At 39.6% G+C, this 18,329-nt stretch overlaps 1 protein-coding gene across 1 annotated transcript in view; it reads right to left on the reverse strand.

The window, feature by feature from the left end:
• PPFIBP2 (PTPRF interacting protein, binding protein 2 (liprin beta 2)) overlaps positions 1 to 18,329 on the reverse strand; it is a 158,078-nt gene that overhangs the window by 31,484 nt on the left and 108,265 nt on the right. The window contains exons 5-6 of the mRNA XM_006885444.1: positions 16,548 to 16,679; positions 4,211 to 4,303 (exon numbers count right to left, since the gene is read on the reverse strand). Of these exons, the coding sequence (XP_006885506.1) occupies positions 4,211 to 4,303; positions 16,548 to 16,679 (225 nt within the window). The remainder of the gene's footprint in view (positions 1 to 4,210; positions 4,304 to 16,547; positions 16,680 to 18,329) is intronic.

Genomic DNA, 18,329 nt, shown 5'->3' on the forward strand with positions numbered 1-18,329 from the left:
TCAGTTTTGTTTTCTGTAAAACAGAATGTAATGGACCTGTCTCTCGTACCATTATGAGGACCAGATGAGTTAATGTTTGCGAAGTACTTACACTATTATATAAAGCTATACATCACTTATGAGAAAGAAAAAAAAAGATTCAATTAAATTATACAAAGATAATTAACCAACTCTAAAGAAGGATAATTAACCAATTTTTTGTATGGACGAAATATTTATACCTTATATACTAGAACAAATTTTCAGCTAGACTACAGAACTAAGTAATATGAAGAAAAACAAAGCTAAAAGAAAATTCAAGTCAAGGTTTATACAAACTCAGTTGGAAAGCATACAGGTAGATTTAATCATATAAAAGCACAAAGATAAATAAATAAGAAAGGTATTTATAAGAAATACAAAAGTCTGTGATCTTAATATTTAATAAACAAAACAGATGACTAAGAACTAAACAGAAAACTAAGCAAAAAATAAAGATGAACACACAATTCAGAAGGAGAAATAAAGGGATAAAGGTTCACATTTGTCAATAGTCAGAAAAATGGAAATTAAAATATATTGATAATGTCTTTCCCCAGCTATAAGTTAAGCATGTTTTCCCCCTGAAAAATGCTGCTGGTAATGGCTCAAAGATAATGCAAGTACACTCAGTGGAATCCAAACACAAACCCACTGCCATCAAGACAATTCCTAGGGCTTCTGAGTCTTTACATCTTTATGGGAGGAGATGGACAATCTTTCTCCTGTAGAGCACCTAGTGGATTAGTAGTCAAACACACATTATGCTGTCAGATGCCTCATATTCACTATGCAGAAACAAAATTCTCCAGAAAATAGTATAACATGACTCAGAGGAATTAAAAACAGTCATAAGTTTTGATCAATTACTTCTACTTCTGGGAATCAATTCTAAAGAAATAACCTAATGCAAGAGCGCTAAAGAACAACAGTGTCAGTCTGGAGACTAAGGTGCACCTGATCTTCACAATTACTTGCTATCTATCAGAAAACTGGACAGTGACTAGGGATGACAGAAGGGGAATTGATGCCTTTGAACTGTGGTGCTGGAGAAGAGTCTTGAATATATCATGGACTGAGAGGAGAACAAACAGGTTTGTCCTGGAGAAGGTGAAATCAGGCTGCTCCATGGAGGCAAGGATTCTGAAGCAACATCTAACATATTCTGGGCATGTTGCCAGGAGGGACCAGTCCTTGGAGAGGAATATCATGCTTGGGAGGGTGGAGGGACAATACAAGAGAGGAAGACTCTAGATGAGATGGATTGACTAATGGGGGAAGGATGTGTCAGAGACAATGCAGTTGGCTCAGGATAGAGCAGGGTTCAGAGCTGTTGTATAAAGGATTGCTATGAGTTGCAAGTGACTTGATGGCACTTAAAAACAACAAGAGAGAAAAACACAACCAAACCATCTCCAAGTATAAAAATTGTCACTAAAACATCCACTATAATACTGACAATCAATGAGGTGAGACAGATTAACCTCAGTATTCACCTAGAAGGGATGGTTAAGAATCCTATTTACATTTAAAAGCAGAGTATTCAACAGATTAACATCATGGTCACATAGTTTTTCTATTAATGTAAAAAAATCACTATATAAATGTAAAAGAAAAATAAACATGCTACAAAATTATAGGTGTATTATCAACAGCAGAAATTCAGAGAAAAAGAGAAATCCAGAAATAAAAAGTATAATATCCAGGCAAAATATATTAACAATGGTAGCTCTCAGTGGTATATAAGTGATTTTTATTTTTATTTTTGTATGGTTTGAAGAAAATGGTATATAACAGGTATGCATTGTTTTCCTCCTCATTAAACATTAAGTTACAAGAAAAAGAAAATCCAAGGTAAAAATATATATAAATAGCTTAAAAGTTATGAGTCACAAGGGATTTTAGAAATACTGATGTTGTTGTTGTTATGTGCCATCAAGTCTTGCGACTCATAGAGACCCTATTTACAAGAGGCCTAAATGCCATTCTATCCTGTGCCAACCTCACCGTCTCAAACACACTCATTCCCATCACCCCAATCACAGAATCAATCCATCTCAACGAGGGTCTTCCTCTCCTGCGCCGTCCCTCCACTCTCCCAAACATGATGTCCCTTTCCAAGGACCAGTCTCTCCTTGCAACATGTTCAAAGTATGTCAGACGAAGCTTCAGAATCCTTGACTCCAAGGAGCATTCCGGTTTCACCCTCCCCAGGACCTTTTTGTTTTCCTAGCAGTTCATGGTATATTCAACACTCTTCTGCAGCACCACAGCTCACACACACCAATTATCTTTCTATCCCTATTCACTGTCCAACTCTCCGATGCATAGCACGCAATTGTGAAGACTATAGCCTGGATCAGGTGCACCTTAGTCTCCAGCCTGATGTCGTTGCTCTTCCATACTCCTGACAGGTTCCTCACAGCTGACTTTCCAGTGCAATTTGTCTCTTGTTTTCCTGGCTGCTGTTACCAAGAGTGTTGACTGTGGAGCCAAGTAAACTAAAACTGTTAACTATCTCAATCTCTTCACCATCCATATTGATGCTGCCAATTGGCCTAGTGGTGAGGATCTTTGTTTTCTTGACGTTGAGCTTCAATCCAGATTGAAGGCTGCAGTCCTTGACCTTCTGTAGCAAGCCCCTCAGGTCCTCCTCAGTTTCAGCAAGCAGGGTTGTGTAATCCGCATAATGCAGGTTGTTGATGACTTTTCCATCAATCTTGATGCCATATTCCTCCTCGTAAAGCCCAGCGTCTCGGATGATCTGTTCTGCATACAGAGTGAAAAAGTATGGAGACAAAATACATCCCTGACGGACCCCTTCCTTGATTTTGAACCATGTAGTGTCTCCTTGCCCTGTTCTGACGACTGCCTCTTGGTCCAAGTATAGGTTTCACATGAGCACAATCAAATATTCTGGGATTCCCATTCTTCTCAAATTAGCCATAGCTTGTTGTGATCCACAGAGTCAAAAGCCTTTGCATAGTCGATGAAGCACAGATAGACATTCTTCTGGTATTCTTTGCTTTCTGCCAAGATCCACCTAACATTAGCTATAATATCCTGATAAGATAAAATACTGATAAGAAGTGAAAATTAAAAAAGTTTCTCTGAGGCTATTATCCTGAGATACTCTTCAAACCTTAAACCAAAACAATTCCCTAAAGTCATCATATAGCTAATTAATAAAATAACTAAAAAATACTGAGTATCATCTACAAGCACTGTGCTCCTTTACAAAAACACACGATATGAGACCAAAAGGCCAACAGCTACTTTCAAAAAAAAGATCAGGATGTAAGGGAGTAGGGAAACTAGATTAACGGAAACGAAACAACCAAAATATAAGAACACTTTGTGAAGAATGCTATGAAAATCACTGAACAACTTGGGTTGAACTTTTAAATGGGAACAAACTGCTCTATAAACCGTCAGTGAAAACAACTATTTTAAAAGGAAAATAGTGTCTGACAAGACTCTAGTAGGTATGAACAATTCTCCAAAATTATTAGAGTTTTCTTTTTTTGCTCCAAACGAAGACATACACACAAACACACACACAAATCTATATTTTAATACATTTACCAGTGTTTAAATGATAATTCAATATCTTAAAACACATATGCAGGGCAAAAATTAAATCAATTTGTGGGCTGAATTAATCCATTAATTTTACTCTCTGTATTTTAATTATTAGAGAAAAGAAGCAAAGAAAAAGAATTTACTGCACAAAAAGATCTATTCTTCATGTTCTCTCAGACAGAAAACTTTACAATTTCTAATAAAAATATTATTTAGTTGAAAATATCCACAGTATATGTTACTTACAGGAATACATTCATTGCTAAAAATTTGGCAAGCTTATTTTGCAAAGATAAATGACAATTAGAGAGACTGCTGAGTTGAAAGGATGTTCCCTATATGATGTGAGTGCTCACTGCCTTTAAGTATGTCACTTAGTCACTATTTATCTGCTCCTTCACCGGATCTCACTCAGCAGTCTCTAGGCTTCCACTTCAGCTGGGCACGGCGGCACAGAACAAGAGAAGATGACTCCACCACCCATTCACGATCTCCTATCAGGACAAATTTTGCACTTCTGAACTTGAGCAACTAAAACACTCTTATCCAAATGCAAATCCTCCCTAAGCATGCCAATACCTCTGCCATAAGTATCAACACTGTCTCTTACCTTAGTGGCCTTCAACTTCCATTCATACTGATTCCGCTCAGTTTCCAACTCTTCCACTTTGATTTTGAGGTGCCTGAGTTCTTGCAGTAACTCCTACATGGACAAGAAAGGAAGACAAAGATAAATGGTTAAAAAGTAGGAAGTGCCCTCGGTCTACAAACCTAGGTAAGCTCATGCACAGAGGATGCCAAGGGCAGAGCAACAGCTTCAATTTCCACAGTGATTTTAATCCACAAACATGGTTCTTGTTTCAGGAAGAGCTGTGTGGCCATTTGAAAATGAAACCTCTTAGAACTCTGCTCATCATAGAGAGAGATACATTCTCTTGTATTTAGCACCCTCTTGCCTGTTACTTTTCTCTGAGCGTCAAACTGACTGCAGAGTGTGGGCATGTTATAAACAGAGAGATAAGGGGTGAGGCCAGTAGGTTATGAGAAGAAGTAGACAAAAGACGGCTAAACCATGTGACTTAGACAAAATAGCAAAATGCTGGCCGTTCTAAGGATGAGGGAAATCAGAGGAGATGGTGATCCTGGAAGAAATCATGCTCCCAGAAGGCTTCACAGAGGAAGTGACATTCAAATGAGAGAAATGAAACTTTATCAGAGTAAAAGCTGTCAAGTGTAGAGGTCAGAAATGGGTACTCAGTTGAGAAAACTAATTTGAAGAAAGAAGACATCCAGAGAGACAGAAGAAAGAGAGGAAGAGAGAGGGCAAAAAAGTCAATAATCTATTGGCCTAGCACAGAGGATGAGTGTAGATAAGTGATGAGAGATGAGGTGGGAGCTCTATTGTGAAGGCATTCAGATAAGAAAATAAGGAGTTCTGTTATCACTCTTTAGATAACAGGAAGTCAATGAATAATAACTGCTGAGCAAGGCAGAGATATTTAAGCATTATGTAGCTAATAAGTGGTGGAACAGGAATTCAAGCTCCTATCACTTGACCCTAGTTCCTATTTTAAATTCCCCAAGACCAAGACTGTCCTTAACAACTGGTACTGCTGATTAGTTCTTATAACAAATTCACATAAAGGCAATTATTTCCATATACTTGCTCGAGTCTAAACTCCTACAACAAACTTACTTAATGTTTTTATATGCAAGTTGCACAACCATCTCGATTGTCATGTCCAAAAAGTAATTGTTACCCCCTTCCTATAGTCATCCCTGTCTCAATAAATAGCATATATCCATTTATCTAAAAGACTCCTGACAGAAGACCTAGGATATAATCTTAGCATCTCCTTCTTCTTCTTCCTTATGTACATAAGCCAGTCCAAGCATTGTTGATGTTACTTACAAGAATATCAGAAATCATGGTACTCCACCACCATTAGTCTGCTCTTAGTAGCCTGGACTGCCTCTTCATTGGTTTGCTCCTCTATTTTCTGGCCCCTTTTCTATTCACTCAACCCACAGTATCCAGGGGAGGAACAGAATTACAACACAGATCTGTTTATAGCATGTCTTTGCTTCCCAAGATCCAAACAATAATGCATGAAAAACAGCCCAGTCTGACCAAGGCTTCTCTTTACCACACTTTCCTTGTTTAAGGAAGTCATGATAGAAATACAATATGCAACAAAATATTTCCATTTCAACTTTTTAAAATATATACAATCCAGTGTAATTAATTATAAACGGAAAGAAGCCTTAGGGGAGGCACAATAGTTAAGCTAATGAAAAGGTTGGGATTTAGTCCACCTAGCAATCAATAGAAGAAAAGACCTGGTGATCTGCTCCTATAAAGATTACAACCTAGCAAGCCCTGTGGAGGCAGTTCTACTCTGTCACAGGGACTGCCAGGAGTTCTAAAGTCAGCTCACAGTTTCACAACAAACCATCACCACTGTCCATTTCTAAACACTTTAATCATTGTTAAAAAACAATGTCCTTTAAATAATATCTGTCTGACTCACACATCTCTCTTTCTTTCCATTTATAATCCAATCACACTGGATACATTAGTTTCTCTTTTCAATCTGGTCCTCTGTATATGCCATTCTTTCTGTTTGGAATCATCACTATGCTAGTGTCACCCACCCCATCCATCAGATTTCCCTGAACAAAGCTACCCTGCCCACCACACTGCCTCAGGTGCCTCTGCTGCACTCTTTGGTGACCTCCTCTGTGTCTCCTGTAAGCTGTGCAATTAATATTTACATGTATGATTGTTCAGGGATTAGTTCTTCCCCAGACTGTAACTCCATGAGGACTTATACTAGTTCAAAGTTCTTTTACTAACCTCTGATTATGCTGCAGTGCTTGACTTATAACATGTATGTACTGTATGCTGAATAAACTCAAGTAATTCTCTAACTGCTTTGGGGCTCCCAAGCTCCCTTCAACAGTATAACTTGGAAGTGCAGGCTTATATTAGATTTGCGACCACACCAAGGCCACAGAGGACCAAGTCATACAAATGTGAGGGTCTAAGTCTAAAATTCCACAGAGATACCCCATGTGGGCTAGAGTTCATGAAAGCCACTCTAATAGGATTATATGGGAGAATTTTCCCTGGAAATTCCAGGGATGATGTAATTGATCACAGCAAATAGAAAACTGGGTTGCAGTTTCTCATCGGGGTAAACCTCTTTTAAAAAAATAAACCTGAAAGGATTCTTGCATTCTTTCATGATTCCTAGTGCCAAGGATCCAAGAAAAAAGAATCATGTGAAGCTTTGCTTAATCTCCCAGTCTTGAAGAAGGAGCTGATATCCGAATCATATACCTGAGGAAGAGAAAGCTGAAGCTTCCTTTGTAATGAAGTGTATTTCGCACTCAGGGTGTCTGACACACCTTGATCCTGGCCCTAAAGATGAGTGCCACCACCTCCACCACCTGAGAGTCTGCATCACCTGCTTAGGCGGCTCAGTGAGGGCCACAAAACTTACTCACTTCCCAAGATGAGTGAGTCCAAAGCTAGTCCCAGAAGCAAAAACAGAACATGCTAAGCTCCCCAGCCCCTCCACCAGAGAAATACCCCACACATGCATGCTCTGATATACTTAAGTGTGGTTCCTACAGGTGACCCCTCCCAACGGACACAGTCCTGGCTGCAGGGCTGGGGCTCAGCCGCACCGTCGCCAGCCACCACCTCCTCAGGGGGGTCCCTATTGAGTAACTGGCGCTCTTGCATCTGCCTGTGGATGTCCAGCTGCAGCCTACACATCTGCTCCTGCAGCTCACTGATCACATTCAGAACCGACTGTAGGAAGGAAGAGAGAGGAGAAAAAAGCACGCAGTGTCAGTCAGCTCTCAGGCACGGAGCTCTTTGAGAGAACAGCACAGAAAAGGAAGGAGCACACAAAGCGTGACCAGTAGAAGCACCCAGTGGTCACTGTCTATGGCTGTCCGCTCCCAGCACAGGAATCCAAAGGCAAAGAATGTTTCCTGATGCCTGCCTCATCCATGGGCTGGTGGAAGATGGCCGTGAGGCTTGAACAAAACCACAACAGCAAGTAGCTCCTTTGCACTGTCCTGGAGGGCCATCCTTTCATGTCAACACCTGAGACACAAAGCCTAAAACCCATCATGAAGCAGAAGCAACAGCAGAGATGGGGACACAGCAGGAACACATATATAGACACATACTCTTTGCACATGTGTCCATGCTAGACAGGTCAACTCTCCCACCCAAATGCTCAAGCATGCCAACACCTCATGCACAGGTGACATGCATGACACACACATGTTAGCATGTCCCAAATCCCAAACTCTCCTGCACACTTTAAGCCTCACCTCACTTCATCACTTCCCACTCCATACCTGACTCCTCTGGGACTTCTAGAATATTTTAGCCATGCATGACAACTTTAAAAAAGAACTACAGACTCTGGAATTTCTATCTATTAAATTCTGAATCCTTTTAACTAGCAACTCCATAGTATTTCCCTTACTAGTCAATACACATGTCAATCTTCAGACGCCCACAGTAACCTACAGGGATGGACAGTGGCCCTCCTCACCTCCCCTACTGTCAAGACTTTTCACTACTCTCCACTCTTGTTCTCTTAATTTTTAAACTTGCCAAATGAGAGACTGAATCTGCTATTCTTCTATCCATCATCTCATCTCCTCCCCATATCTCCTGGGGAGACAGGATTCTGTGTCCACATTATTGGGCTCATCGTCATCATTCTTCCTTAGGGACTTCCTTTCAGTCAAAACCACCAGCTCGACTCTTCTCTCAAGCTATTTGACTCCCACTAAAAGTGCTCCATTGTATACCTTCAGCAATATTGGATTATATGTCAACTTGTCTGCCTGTCTCTCTCTCACTCACTGACTCACTCTCATTTGTCCAGGTTTTTCTTTAAATTCCTATGGCTACACCTTCAAGATTTTCTATATCCACATCTAAATTATGAACTAGTAATGTAAACTAGCAGAAGAGTGATGGACAAATTAGATTACCTAAAGAAATCTTTAAGGGTCAGTCAGCTGCTTGATTATCATTCAGGTACAATACAGCTATTTTAACATTCATTCCATACTCTTCCATCTTATCCACAAGATTGACTCAAACAAATTTTTGCATCCAATTTGATAGGCAGAGGAAAGAGTGAGTAAAGGAAATGGTGTGGAAAAACAATGTATGCGAGCTGTTAAATAAATCAGTATATAATAAAAATTTTATTTAAATTTTTTTTTCATCATCTCACTTACCAAATCTTTGACTACATGACATGTTATCAGCCAAACTAATAAAATGAATCTGATGCGGTAACACTCAGTGGATTTTTACTCTGTCATCCAAGTAGCTTTTCACAAACTATCAGAGGTAATCACACACTCAAAATAGACTAAATGCTCTAGAATCCTTGAATTTCATCTTAATTTTGAAACTCAAGAAGAAAACAGTTCATTTTCCATTTTCTAGAAAATGACTTGGTTTTTCTGGTTCTCTAAAACTCACTTATACAGCAAGCAGTCCTGGGATTTTTATTTTAAGTTCTTTGTATCTGTCAGAGGCATCGGTAAAACAGTCCATGTTTCCTTTGATCTTCTTACTGAGAACATTAAGTTAAAGAAATCTTTCAATTGTCTTTAGCATTATCCTTTAGTTTGGGGTTTGTCATTTCTGAAACTATTTATTCAGGTGCACTTTATTTGTCCTTAGTATATGACCCTTTTATCTTTGAATCCCTTTTGAAAATTAGTTTCTTTCAAGGTACCTTTAAGCTCTCCCCTTCTAGTCTTCTATCATTTGTGTGATTACACAGTCAGAATATATTGCTTTTAAGCATTTCAATCTTCCCAAACTGTCTCATCTTTCAGAGAATATTACCCATGTTATTTCTAAACTTTGAAAGTTATGATTTGCCAAAGTCCACTGTGTTCCTCTAGGGAGGTCTGGCAGTCTACTGTTAAGGAGCTGTGCTGCCAATCTAAAACATTTGATTCAAATCCACCAGCTGCTCCATGGGAAAAAGATGAGCCATTTACTGCCTCTAAAAACTTGCTGGAGGGTCAGCTATGGGCTGATTCTGACTTAATGGTACCTAAAAACACTGTTTGTCTACTAGTTTTCTCTCTTGCCTTCATGAACTCTCCAATAACAATGACCACATTCTTTCCTGGAACCTGTTACATTAACTTCACAAATTCTTTTTTTCTTTGGCTTTAGCGTGTTCTTGTCCATAGGGAATTGTGCTGCCCACTCAGTGGTCTCATCTCTCTGGCTGTTCAAATCTACCAGGGATTTTGTGAAAAAGAGACGGGAAATTTCTTCCCGTGTGATTTACATACAGATTCACAGGCTTGGAAATCACACTAGGGGTCAGCTATGAGTAGGTTCTGGCTAGATGGTAATGGGACAAGTTCTTTTAGACTTTGAGTGGTGATTTCCCCAGTTTCTTTCTCTACACTTTGGATGATGTTGTGTACTGTGGGGTCGGAACCGACCCACAGCTGACCTTGCAGTCTGTTTTCAGAGGCATTTAATCTCAAGGCAGGTGACAGTCCATCTTTCTCCCACAGAGAAGCTGATGGATTTGAACTGTATGCCTTTGAGCTTTTGGCACAGTTTCTTACCACCAGGCCACCAGAGCTCCCTACTCTCTGGATAGAAACTGTAAATGAGTTGGTTTGTTGTTGTGTTTTGTTTTGTTTTTTAAATACAAAAACTTGGTGTTTAACCGCAGGAAATTACTAGGAGTGATCGACACATTGCCGCTGCTCCACTCCGCCACTGTTCTTTGTCTCTCAGTCAGTGATGTGGAGATCTGTGTCAGACATGCATCTCTTTTTCTCCCTATCTCAGTATGACTGTGTGCTAGACCCCAGCAATTCTAGGCTCCCCTCCTTCAGTTTTCCTTCACCATCCCCCTCCATTATGTGCTTCTCCTCAAGTCTAAGATTTCAACTTCGGTTTATAATTCTTTATCTCTAATGTTATTTCACCTCTTTTCTTGACAGATCAATTTCTGTCCCAAAGGAAAGATCCTGTTCCATTGTCAGGTACCACTCCATGAAGTTCCGATAATGTTTACGGATTACTATCGCTATGCCATACTGTAATCTCAGTTTTGTTTATTATTTCTATGGCTACAATAATCATCAAAGTTCTTTGTTTCATAGTTCATTCCTATGTAAAACTACTGGCACCTCCCATAATCATTACCTTTTGCACTTCTAGGAAGGGTTGAGAAGCTTTCAAACATGTTCACAGTTTACTTAGCTCTTTTCTTCCTATTCCTTCAGGCTCAGTTTGCTATCTTCCTCACACTCATGTACACTATTGTGAAGAATGTAACCCCTCTACTTTATGGAGGGCAATCTGAAAATATCCATCAAATTTTTTGTGCATGAACTCTTTAACTCATCAATTCTACTTCAAAACCCCACACATGTGACAAGGTCATACGGTGCAGCCTTATTTGTAATAAAAAAAGTTGGGGAAACCTGAAGCATGTATAAAGAGCGAAATGATTATATAAATTAAGGAATCGTCAGATAAGAAAATGGCATTGTCATAGTTGGGGTTGTGTGTAAGCTTGGCTGCCTATGGTTCTCTGGCTGTGGTCACTGCCTTGACAAGGTGTGATGTAGTGTAACTATTCCCTCACTAGAATTTTCTATGAGCAGCCAACTGGTTGAGGGAAAGTTTCATCGTTGGGGTGGCCTACACCAAATATAAATGGGTGTCTGGCAGAGCAGGCTTTCTCTGTGCCCTTTTCAATCCTGTACCTGGCTCATCACCTCTTTGGTTCTTTGGATTTGAGCCAGTGATTTACCTTGCCTGCAGATCTTGGATTCATCAGTCTCCAGTGCTACAAGCCACAGTTCCTTCACTAGTTTTGCTTCTCTAGAGAACCTTGCCTAAGATAGATATGTAGACACAAAGAAGAAGTTTTTTCTTTTTTTAATGTATCATGTATAAAATGAACACCAGGATTATTTAATTAAAAGAAATGGGGGGAAATGTAACAGGATATTGTGTATTTGCTCAAAATTTAGAGAAACAATAAAAAATGTGTGTGTAAGTGTGTGTGTGTGTGTGTAAGTGTGTGTGTATGTATGTGTGTGTGTGTGTGTGTTATCCACATGAGGTTTGCTGTTCTGTATCCGTAAGACAACTTTGGAAATAAAAACCAATAAACAATATAAAACCAATTAATTATACTGGTTCCTAGAAAGCTGGGGACAGCATGGAGGAAGATTATTTTGCTGTATACTCTTTTGAGCTTCTGATTTGAGTTGTGTGAATATGCTTTTGAAGTGTGAATATACTTTCTATTCTAATAAAAATAAGTAAACAAAAATAAACAAATAAAATAAGAACAATGAAACCCCTAGTTAGCCTCTCTCAATTCTGAGAAAATATAACAATCTTGCTGGCCCTTGCTCTGTATTCTAAATCCATGTTCTAATTGACCCAGTTCAGAAGGCAGAATCTTTCTCCTCCAAAATCCAAGACGAAAGACAGAATGGGAATGCTAACAGCCTATGCTATAAACCATCCCTTATTCTGTCAAGGAAGTCTTAATGATTCTTTCTGGTTCTTTTCATTTTATCTTTCATCAGTTGGGCTGGCCTTACTTCCCAGAACATCCTGTCTCCCTGCTTTCCTCGTAACAGGCCTCTCAGGAGCTTCAGGCAGAACCCTCTTAACCCATAGTGGGACCCAGCTACAAGTTTTTGTTTGCTTTTAGAAACTTTACATCTCCTTTGAGTTAATGAGCAGTAGAAGTTTCTCTTGGCCTCTGGATCACTTTCTTTTATGTCTCATCCTTCTATCTAACCCTGATACTGACTTTCCTTCTCAATCACTCTCGTGCAGTCTAGTTTTTCAGGAGTAAATCTAATTGACTCAATCTTGTAAGAAGCTGCTAAGAAAGCATAAGAGAAATCCCAGTATTTTTACCCACATCTCATATGGGCAGCCACTGACTGGCTGACTCCTCAACAATCTGGCCATCAACGATTCTCTCCATTAGGCAAGAAACCTACCCCTTACAGTCTCCAGGCCTGATAACAAAACCTTCAGTAGTCATTTCACAATTTACTACAAGCAGCAGGATTCCTGGGTGGAATGATGACAATCAGCAGAGACAGAAGGAGCAGACTGCAATACTCTCATTAACTGCATCCCATCTTTCCCCCTTTGGAATTCAAGTAGAACTTGAGGAAGAAGCCTGGACTACAAGGATGTTTATTTCAGTTCTGATTACCTTAAAGGAAGGGGGGAAAGCCCTAACTTTACCAAACCACAAGCAATCAGCTCTGAGGCTAAGTTCATTGGGGGGGAAAAAAAAACCCAAACGAAAACAGCAACAGTGTAGGACCTAAAGCTGCATTCCCTGTACTGATGCAACTACCACCTCCCATGATCTTAGCTAACTGAAGGCCTCACTCAAAGTAAACATTTCTATGTACATGACAATGGGGCAATTTAAGCAGCACCCCATGATTTTAAGCCTCTGGTGCTCAAGATTGTGGCAAATAAAGGTACAGGTCTGGGCATACAAATAAAGATCATGTTCCCTTACAAGAATAAAGAATTGTTTTGGATCCTGTGGCTGTTCACTGATTATCACAAGTTTCAACAGCCTAAAAAAAAATCTTCCATGTGGAACTATAATAATATTTGTACTACCAACTGGGAAGGGCTGTTATCTGGTAGGACTGAGGCCAGGGGCTCAGCATCTATGCTACTTTTTGCCATAATAACCTATCGTCATGATGTGAAAAAGGAGCTCTGGTGGCACACTGGATTTAGTGTTGGGCTGCTAAGCTACACAACAGCAGTGGATTTGGTTTCTTTCTTGGTTTGAGTCACTTCTCATTCACAGTGACTCTACAGAACAGAGTACAAATGCCCCCGTAAGGATCGAAAGAAAGCTGTAATTATTGAAGCAGATTGCCCCAACCTTCTGCAAAGGAGCTGGTGAGTTCAAACCACCAATCTTTTCGTTAGCAGTTTAACACTATACCACTGCACCACTACAGCTTATTCATGCAGGAATAGCTTCATGAAAAGCAACATGATCGAAATTCAGATTTAAAAGCCAATCCTTATCCACCCTAACAAAGCACAGGTCAATGAAATGTCATACCAGGGTGGCACAATCATTCCTTAAAATAATCAACCATACGAGGTCAAAAAGGCAGCATTCATTTAAGGATAAAGCACGAAAGTCAGGAAAGCGTTGGACAGAAAGATTAGTGGAAACAAGAATCACATGAAGAAGTGGGAAGAGTGCAGTTACACTCTGGGTGTTGCAATTAATGTTATATAACAAAATGTGTACACATGAAAGAAAAACCAATTTGTTTTGTAAACATTCACTTAAATCACAATAAAAATAATAAATGTCATTAATGGTAAAAAAATAAAAAGAATCTTTCAGAATGACAATAAGGAAAAAATAAACATTATACAGGCTGCCCAAGATTTGTCCCAGGCATAGGTCCTTCCTTCTGCTACTCCCTGGCAGGGCCTGAGCATCTCCAGCTTGGGGCTTGCTAACTATGCATACTTTCACGGACAGGCTGGGCCCTCACTTTCACCTATAACCCTATCACCTGTCCGTAGAATCAGAACCAGACATATGACCCAAATTGGCCCAATGATGTGCAATGCTGAGGCTTTCCCTGGAACTCTGAGAAAGAGAATCTCATTCCTTACATGAGTAGCCAGGCTGGTAGGATATAAATCTAGACCCAGCTGGGGGCATCTGTGTCATAACTTGGAGAAAGGCCTCCTGAGAATAAAGCTAAAATGGGATACAGTAAGTAAGGGAGAGAAAAAGACTGATTTCCAGTGATACCTGGGGTCACCGGGACCTGGATATATTAGATTTTTAATTGTTTGACCTAATAACCATCTGTCCCTCTTTCCCACCTTGAATAGCTGTGAATCGTCTCTACCGATTTTTTTTTAAGTCTCTGCCATTTTAAACCTTCTCAGAGAGTTTATTGAATGTTGTCCCCCAAAGTCCTATCGTAAAAGTTTGGTAAAATAACTTTAAACCAAAGGAAAACACAATTGTTTCTGAATATTTACAAAGTACAGTCCATTTAACTACCATTCCACACAAACAGGCTTCCAAAGTTTGTGGGTTTAACCACTAACCAGGGCTGATGAATCCATTCCAACTCATAGCTACCCTATGAGATAGAGAAGGTTCCACAGGGTTTCAGAGGCTGTCAATCTTTATCAGAGCAGATTGCCTTATCTGGTGAATACAAATCACAAACTTTGAGGTTATGCGTCAAATATTTCATCTCTAAGCTATGAGAGATCCTTAACACTGTCAGTAAGAAAACTAATGCTAGCTCACAGTAAGCTAAGGGTGATGTGAACATTATCTTAGTCACTTCTCACAACAACTCAGGAAGCAAGAAGTATTATTGATTCCGTGTCACAGAAGAGAAAATAGAAGTGTGGGAAACTAAATTACTTGCTTACAATCGCAAAGCTATTGTTTGGATCAAAGCTAAGAAATGTGATTCAAAAGTCTATATTCTTAATCATTAGAATATACTGTCCTCTGCTTTTTTGGCAATCATATTTATTTCTTATCAATGAACATATTTTCAAAAATAATGCAAGAAATATTCCCTGCAGGTTAGATGTATTTCAACCATCAGCCTTTGCCCAAGAAACACAAAAGTATGGCAAGTTGCATTTATGAGAAAGGATCAATTACACCGTTAGATTTTATACACCTGAATAGAATGGCAGACTTACACACAGCCAAGATTGTGTGGATGACGCAGGAAGGATGGGCTGGGTTTGGTTCTGCAGTAGCTAGAACTGACTCCCCACTAACAATAAGGATGACAAACTTGGTGGTAAGATAAAAGAATTCTCCACAAAATTCTAGATACTGTAATAGGTGCTTAACTTGTATGACTTTATTTGGTCTTCATCACCTAGTTATCCATTTTACAGAAAAATGGATTAAAGGTCAGGGAATTTAAGTAGCTGACTTGTTGAAGGTCATACCACTATTAAACAGGTCAGTAATTGAGCCAATATGTTTCGATATCTATCTGAAGCCGATCATGGTCCCACACATGTTGCCTGACGTGAGTATAGGGACTTATAGGCCCAGACACACAAAAGATAGCTAGCTATGACAACTACAGTTTACCCACTTACAAATTTAAAAAAAAAAAAAAAAGTACTCTGAGTCTAAACATCTCTAAACATTTATCCAAAAGTCGTCTCACACACTCTTATGGAATAAATGCCAAATGGAGTCTAAAAAAAAAACCAAAAACAAACAAACAAACAAACAAAAAACCCCACCAACCCACCCAAAAAAACAAAAACGAAACACAACAAAGAATGGGAAAACATTTTCTAAGAGAGGCCCTACACATACGCTCATTCTTATATGAGCAACATGGTGAAAAGAAACACACAATCTGGGGATTCCATCTGGGTTAGGAAAATGTACATGGAAAAAAATGTGTCCATACTCCTTAGATACAGTGGTAGTGGCCTGATAAGAGGCTGAGTTCATCTTGTTACCAGATCACAGCACTGGCTCTGGCCAAAGACATCTTATGTCCCTTACGTCTTGCCTGAACCTCCTAACTATTACTTCTCTTTCCACCCTTGTCAGCAACTTGAGGGAGAATAAAGCCTTTAAGCCAAAACTGGGTGGTTTGGGTATTGCTGGAATTTGCAGCCACAGCAGAATCTGACAACTTGGTATTAAAAGATCATTGCATACTCTAGGGCATAGACGTTTCTGGCATCCAATGGCTGTCAGGGTTGGGGTTGACCAGATGGCCCAAGTCAACATTAGCCTGGCCTACCCCCTGTTTTAAACTCAAGACATTCTAGATACCACTGGAATTTGGTGTATCACACCCACCTCTGCTTTCTTCTGTTTCTCCTCCTGTTCTCTCTGCTCTTTCTCCATACCAACCAGTTTGAGCTTCAACTCAGATACTTCAGTCATCAGGTCAAGCTTCTGAGTCTCAAGAGTTGTGCGACTTAGCAGCTCCTGCAAGCAAAAGCATATGTCAGCATCCAAACCATCATGGGAACAAGGAAAATCCTAGTTCTACCATAAGCACGTAACATAATCTCTCAATTGTACAATGCATGATACAGAGCCTGTGAGCCACAGACATGCCTGAAGTGGATCGAGATACTGGGTCACTCTGGGATGGCACAGTCTGTTCTTATCGCCACGCACTGTGCTGTGAAGGACAGTGTGAGCTTCACTCTCAAAAATACTCGCCATTTAGAAAACATTATCAGCCATTTCCAAACAGAGATTAAAATAATCAAACTGATATGCTGGAAAACCCTAAATTTTTCCATGTACAATTTTTTAGGGTAGAATAGCAGCCTTTCTTCACTAAATAAAGAAAAACCAAAGAAATGAACAAGCTTATGTTATCAATAGAGTTTTAATAACTAAATTTTATTTTAAATTTTAACTAAATTTAGTTCCTAAGCTCAGTTAATGCTCAGTCAACTCTTCAACCTACTTCATATTAGCAAAGCACTGAAATGAACCTAGAAGGGAGCTGAAAACATAAAATAGATGTTAAGTGAGTATCAGAAGCATTTCCTAAAGTCTAATGATTATGTTGTTGTTGTGTACCCTTGAGTTGGAAATGACGCATAGCTGATCCTCCTTACTCATTTTCAGAGGCAGTAAATTGTACAGGAGATTGCCCATCCTTCTCTTGCCATGATTATATTGGAATAATATTATATGAGAGAGATCTTTTCTGCACTGCATCAAAATGAAAATTTAGTTGCTGTGTGGTGTAACAAAAAAGACAGTTCTTTATTAGGAGGATAGAGCAGTGAAGTAGTCCTGCCATCACTAGAGCAGTGGGAGATCACAAATCGGAAGCCTCAGATCCTTGTTAATACCTGCCACTAACAGACAAGCCAGTAATAAAAATGATGTGGTGAAAAGGACAATGTGATAGGCAACATTCCTGCTCAGACATGAAGGACCTCAAAAAATCCAAGTACAAACTATTTTTCCTTTGAGACAATGCAATATCCCTTGAAGTCCAAAGCCTGGCACTGACATTGACACACTGGCTACACAAATCTTAGCAAGTAGAACACATAGACAGCAGCCAGGAAAGCATCAGCCCAAATGAGCAGATGGGAACAATCTAAGACAAGGCCCTATACCTTGCAAAGGTCTGAGCATTTTATACCACCTTTAACAGCCCAATCCCACCACAGGCATGAGAACTCAACATTCTGAGGTACAGCTTTTGAATTCAAGTATTCAGAGCCATCCTCAGATGCTATCTTGTCAGGACAAGAGTTTTGTTTTAAAATACATGATATCCCAAGCCAAAGGCCTCCAAACCTCTGAGTCATGATCCTCTGTCCATTTACTAATCTGAGGAGATGAATATCTAGAAGACAAACAGTTCAGCAAATAGGAGCTCCAAGGAAGACAGATTTTTCTCAGCCAGAGAGTCATGAGATGGCTTAAGGGTAGAGGTAGCTGCACTGCAGGGCCTGAACCACAAGTTATTTTTGCGGGTTAAGTATGTACAATATAATGGAGGGACTTAGATTTGTTGAGTGTCTCTGCACCAGGTACTTTAGGGTTTTTTACATGCATCCTCTGAATAAAGTCTCCCAGTGATCTGTCAGTAATATTATTAGC

The sequence above is a fragment of the Elephantulus edwardii genome, unplaced genomic scaffold, assembly GCF_000299155.1.
Source record: "Elephantulus edwardii isolate Elephantulus edwardi_28Jun2011 unplaced genomic scaffold, EleEdw1.0 scaffold00044, whole genome shotgun sequence".
Classification (NCBI taxonomy): domain Eukaryota; kingdom Metazoa; phylum Chordata; class Mammalia; order Macroscelidea; family Macroscelididae; genus Elephantulus; species Elephantulus edwardii.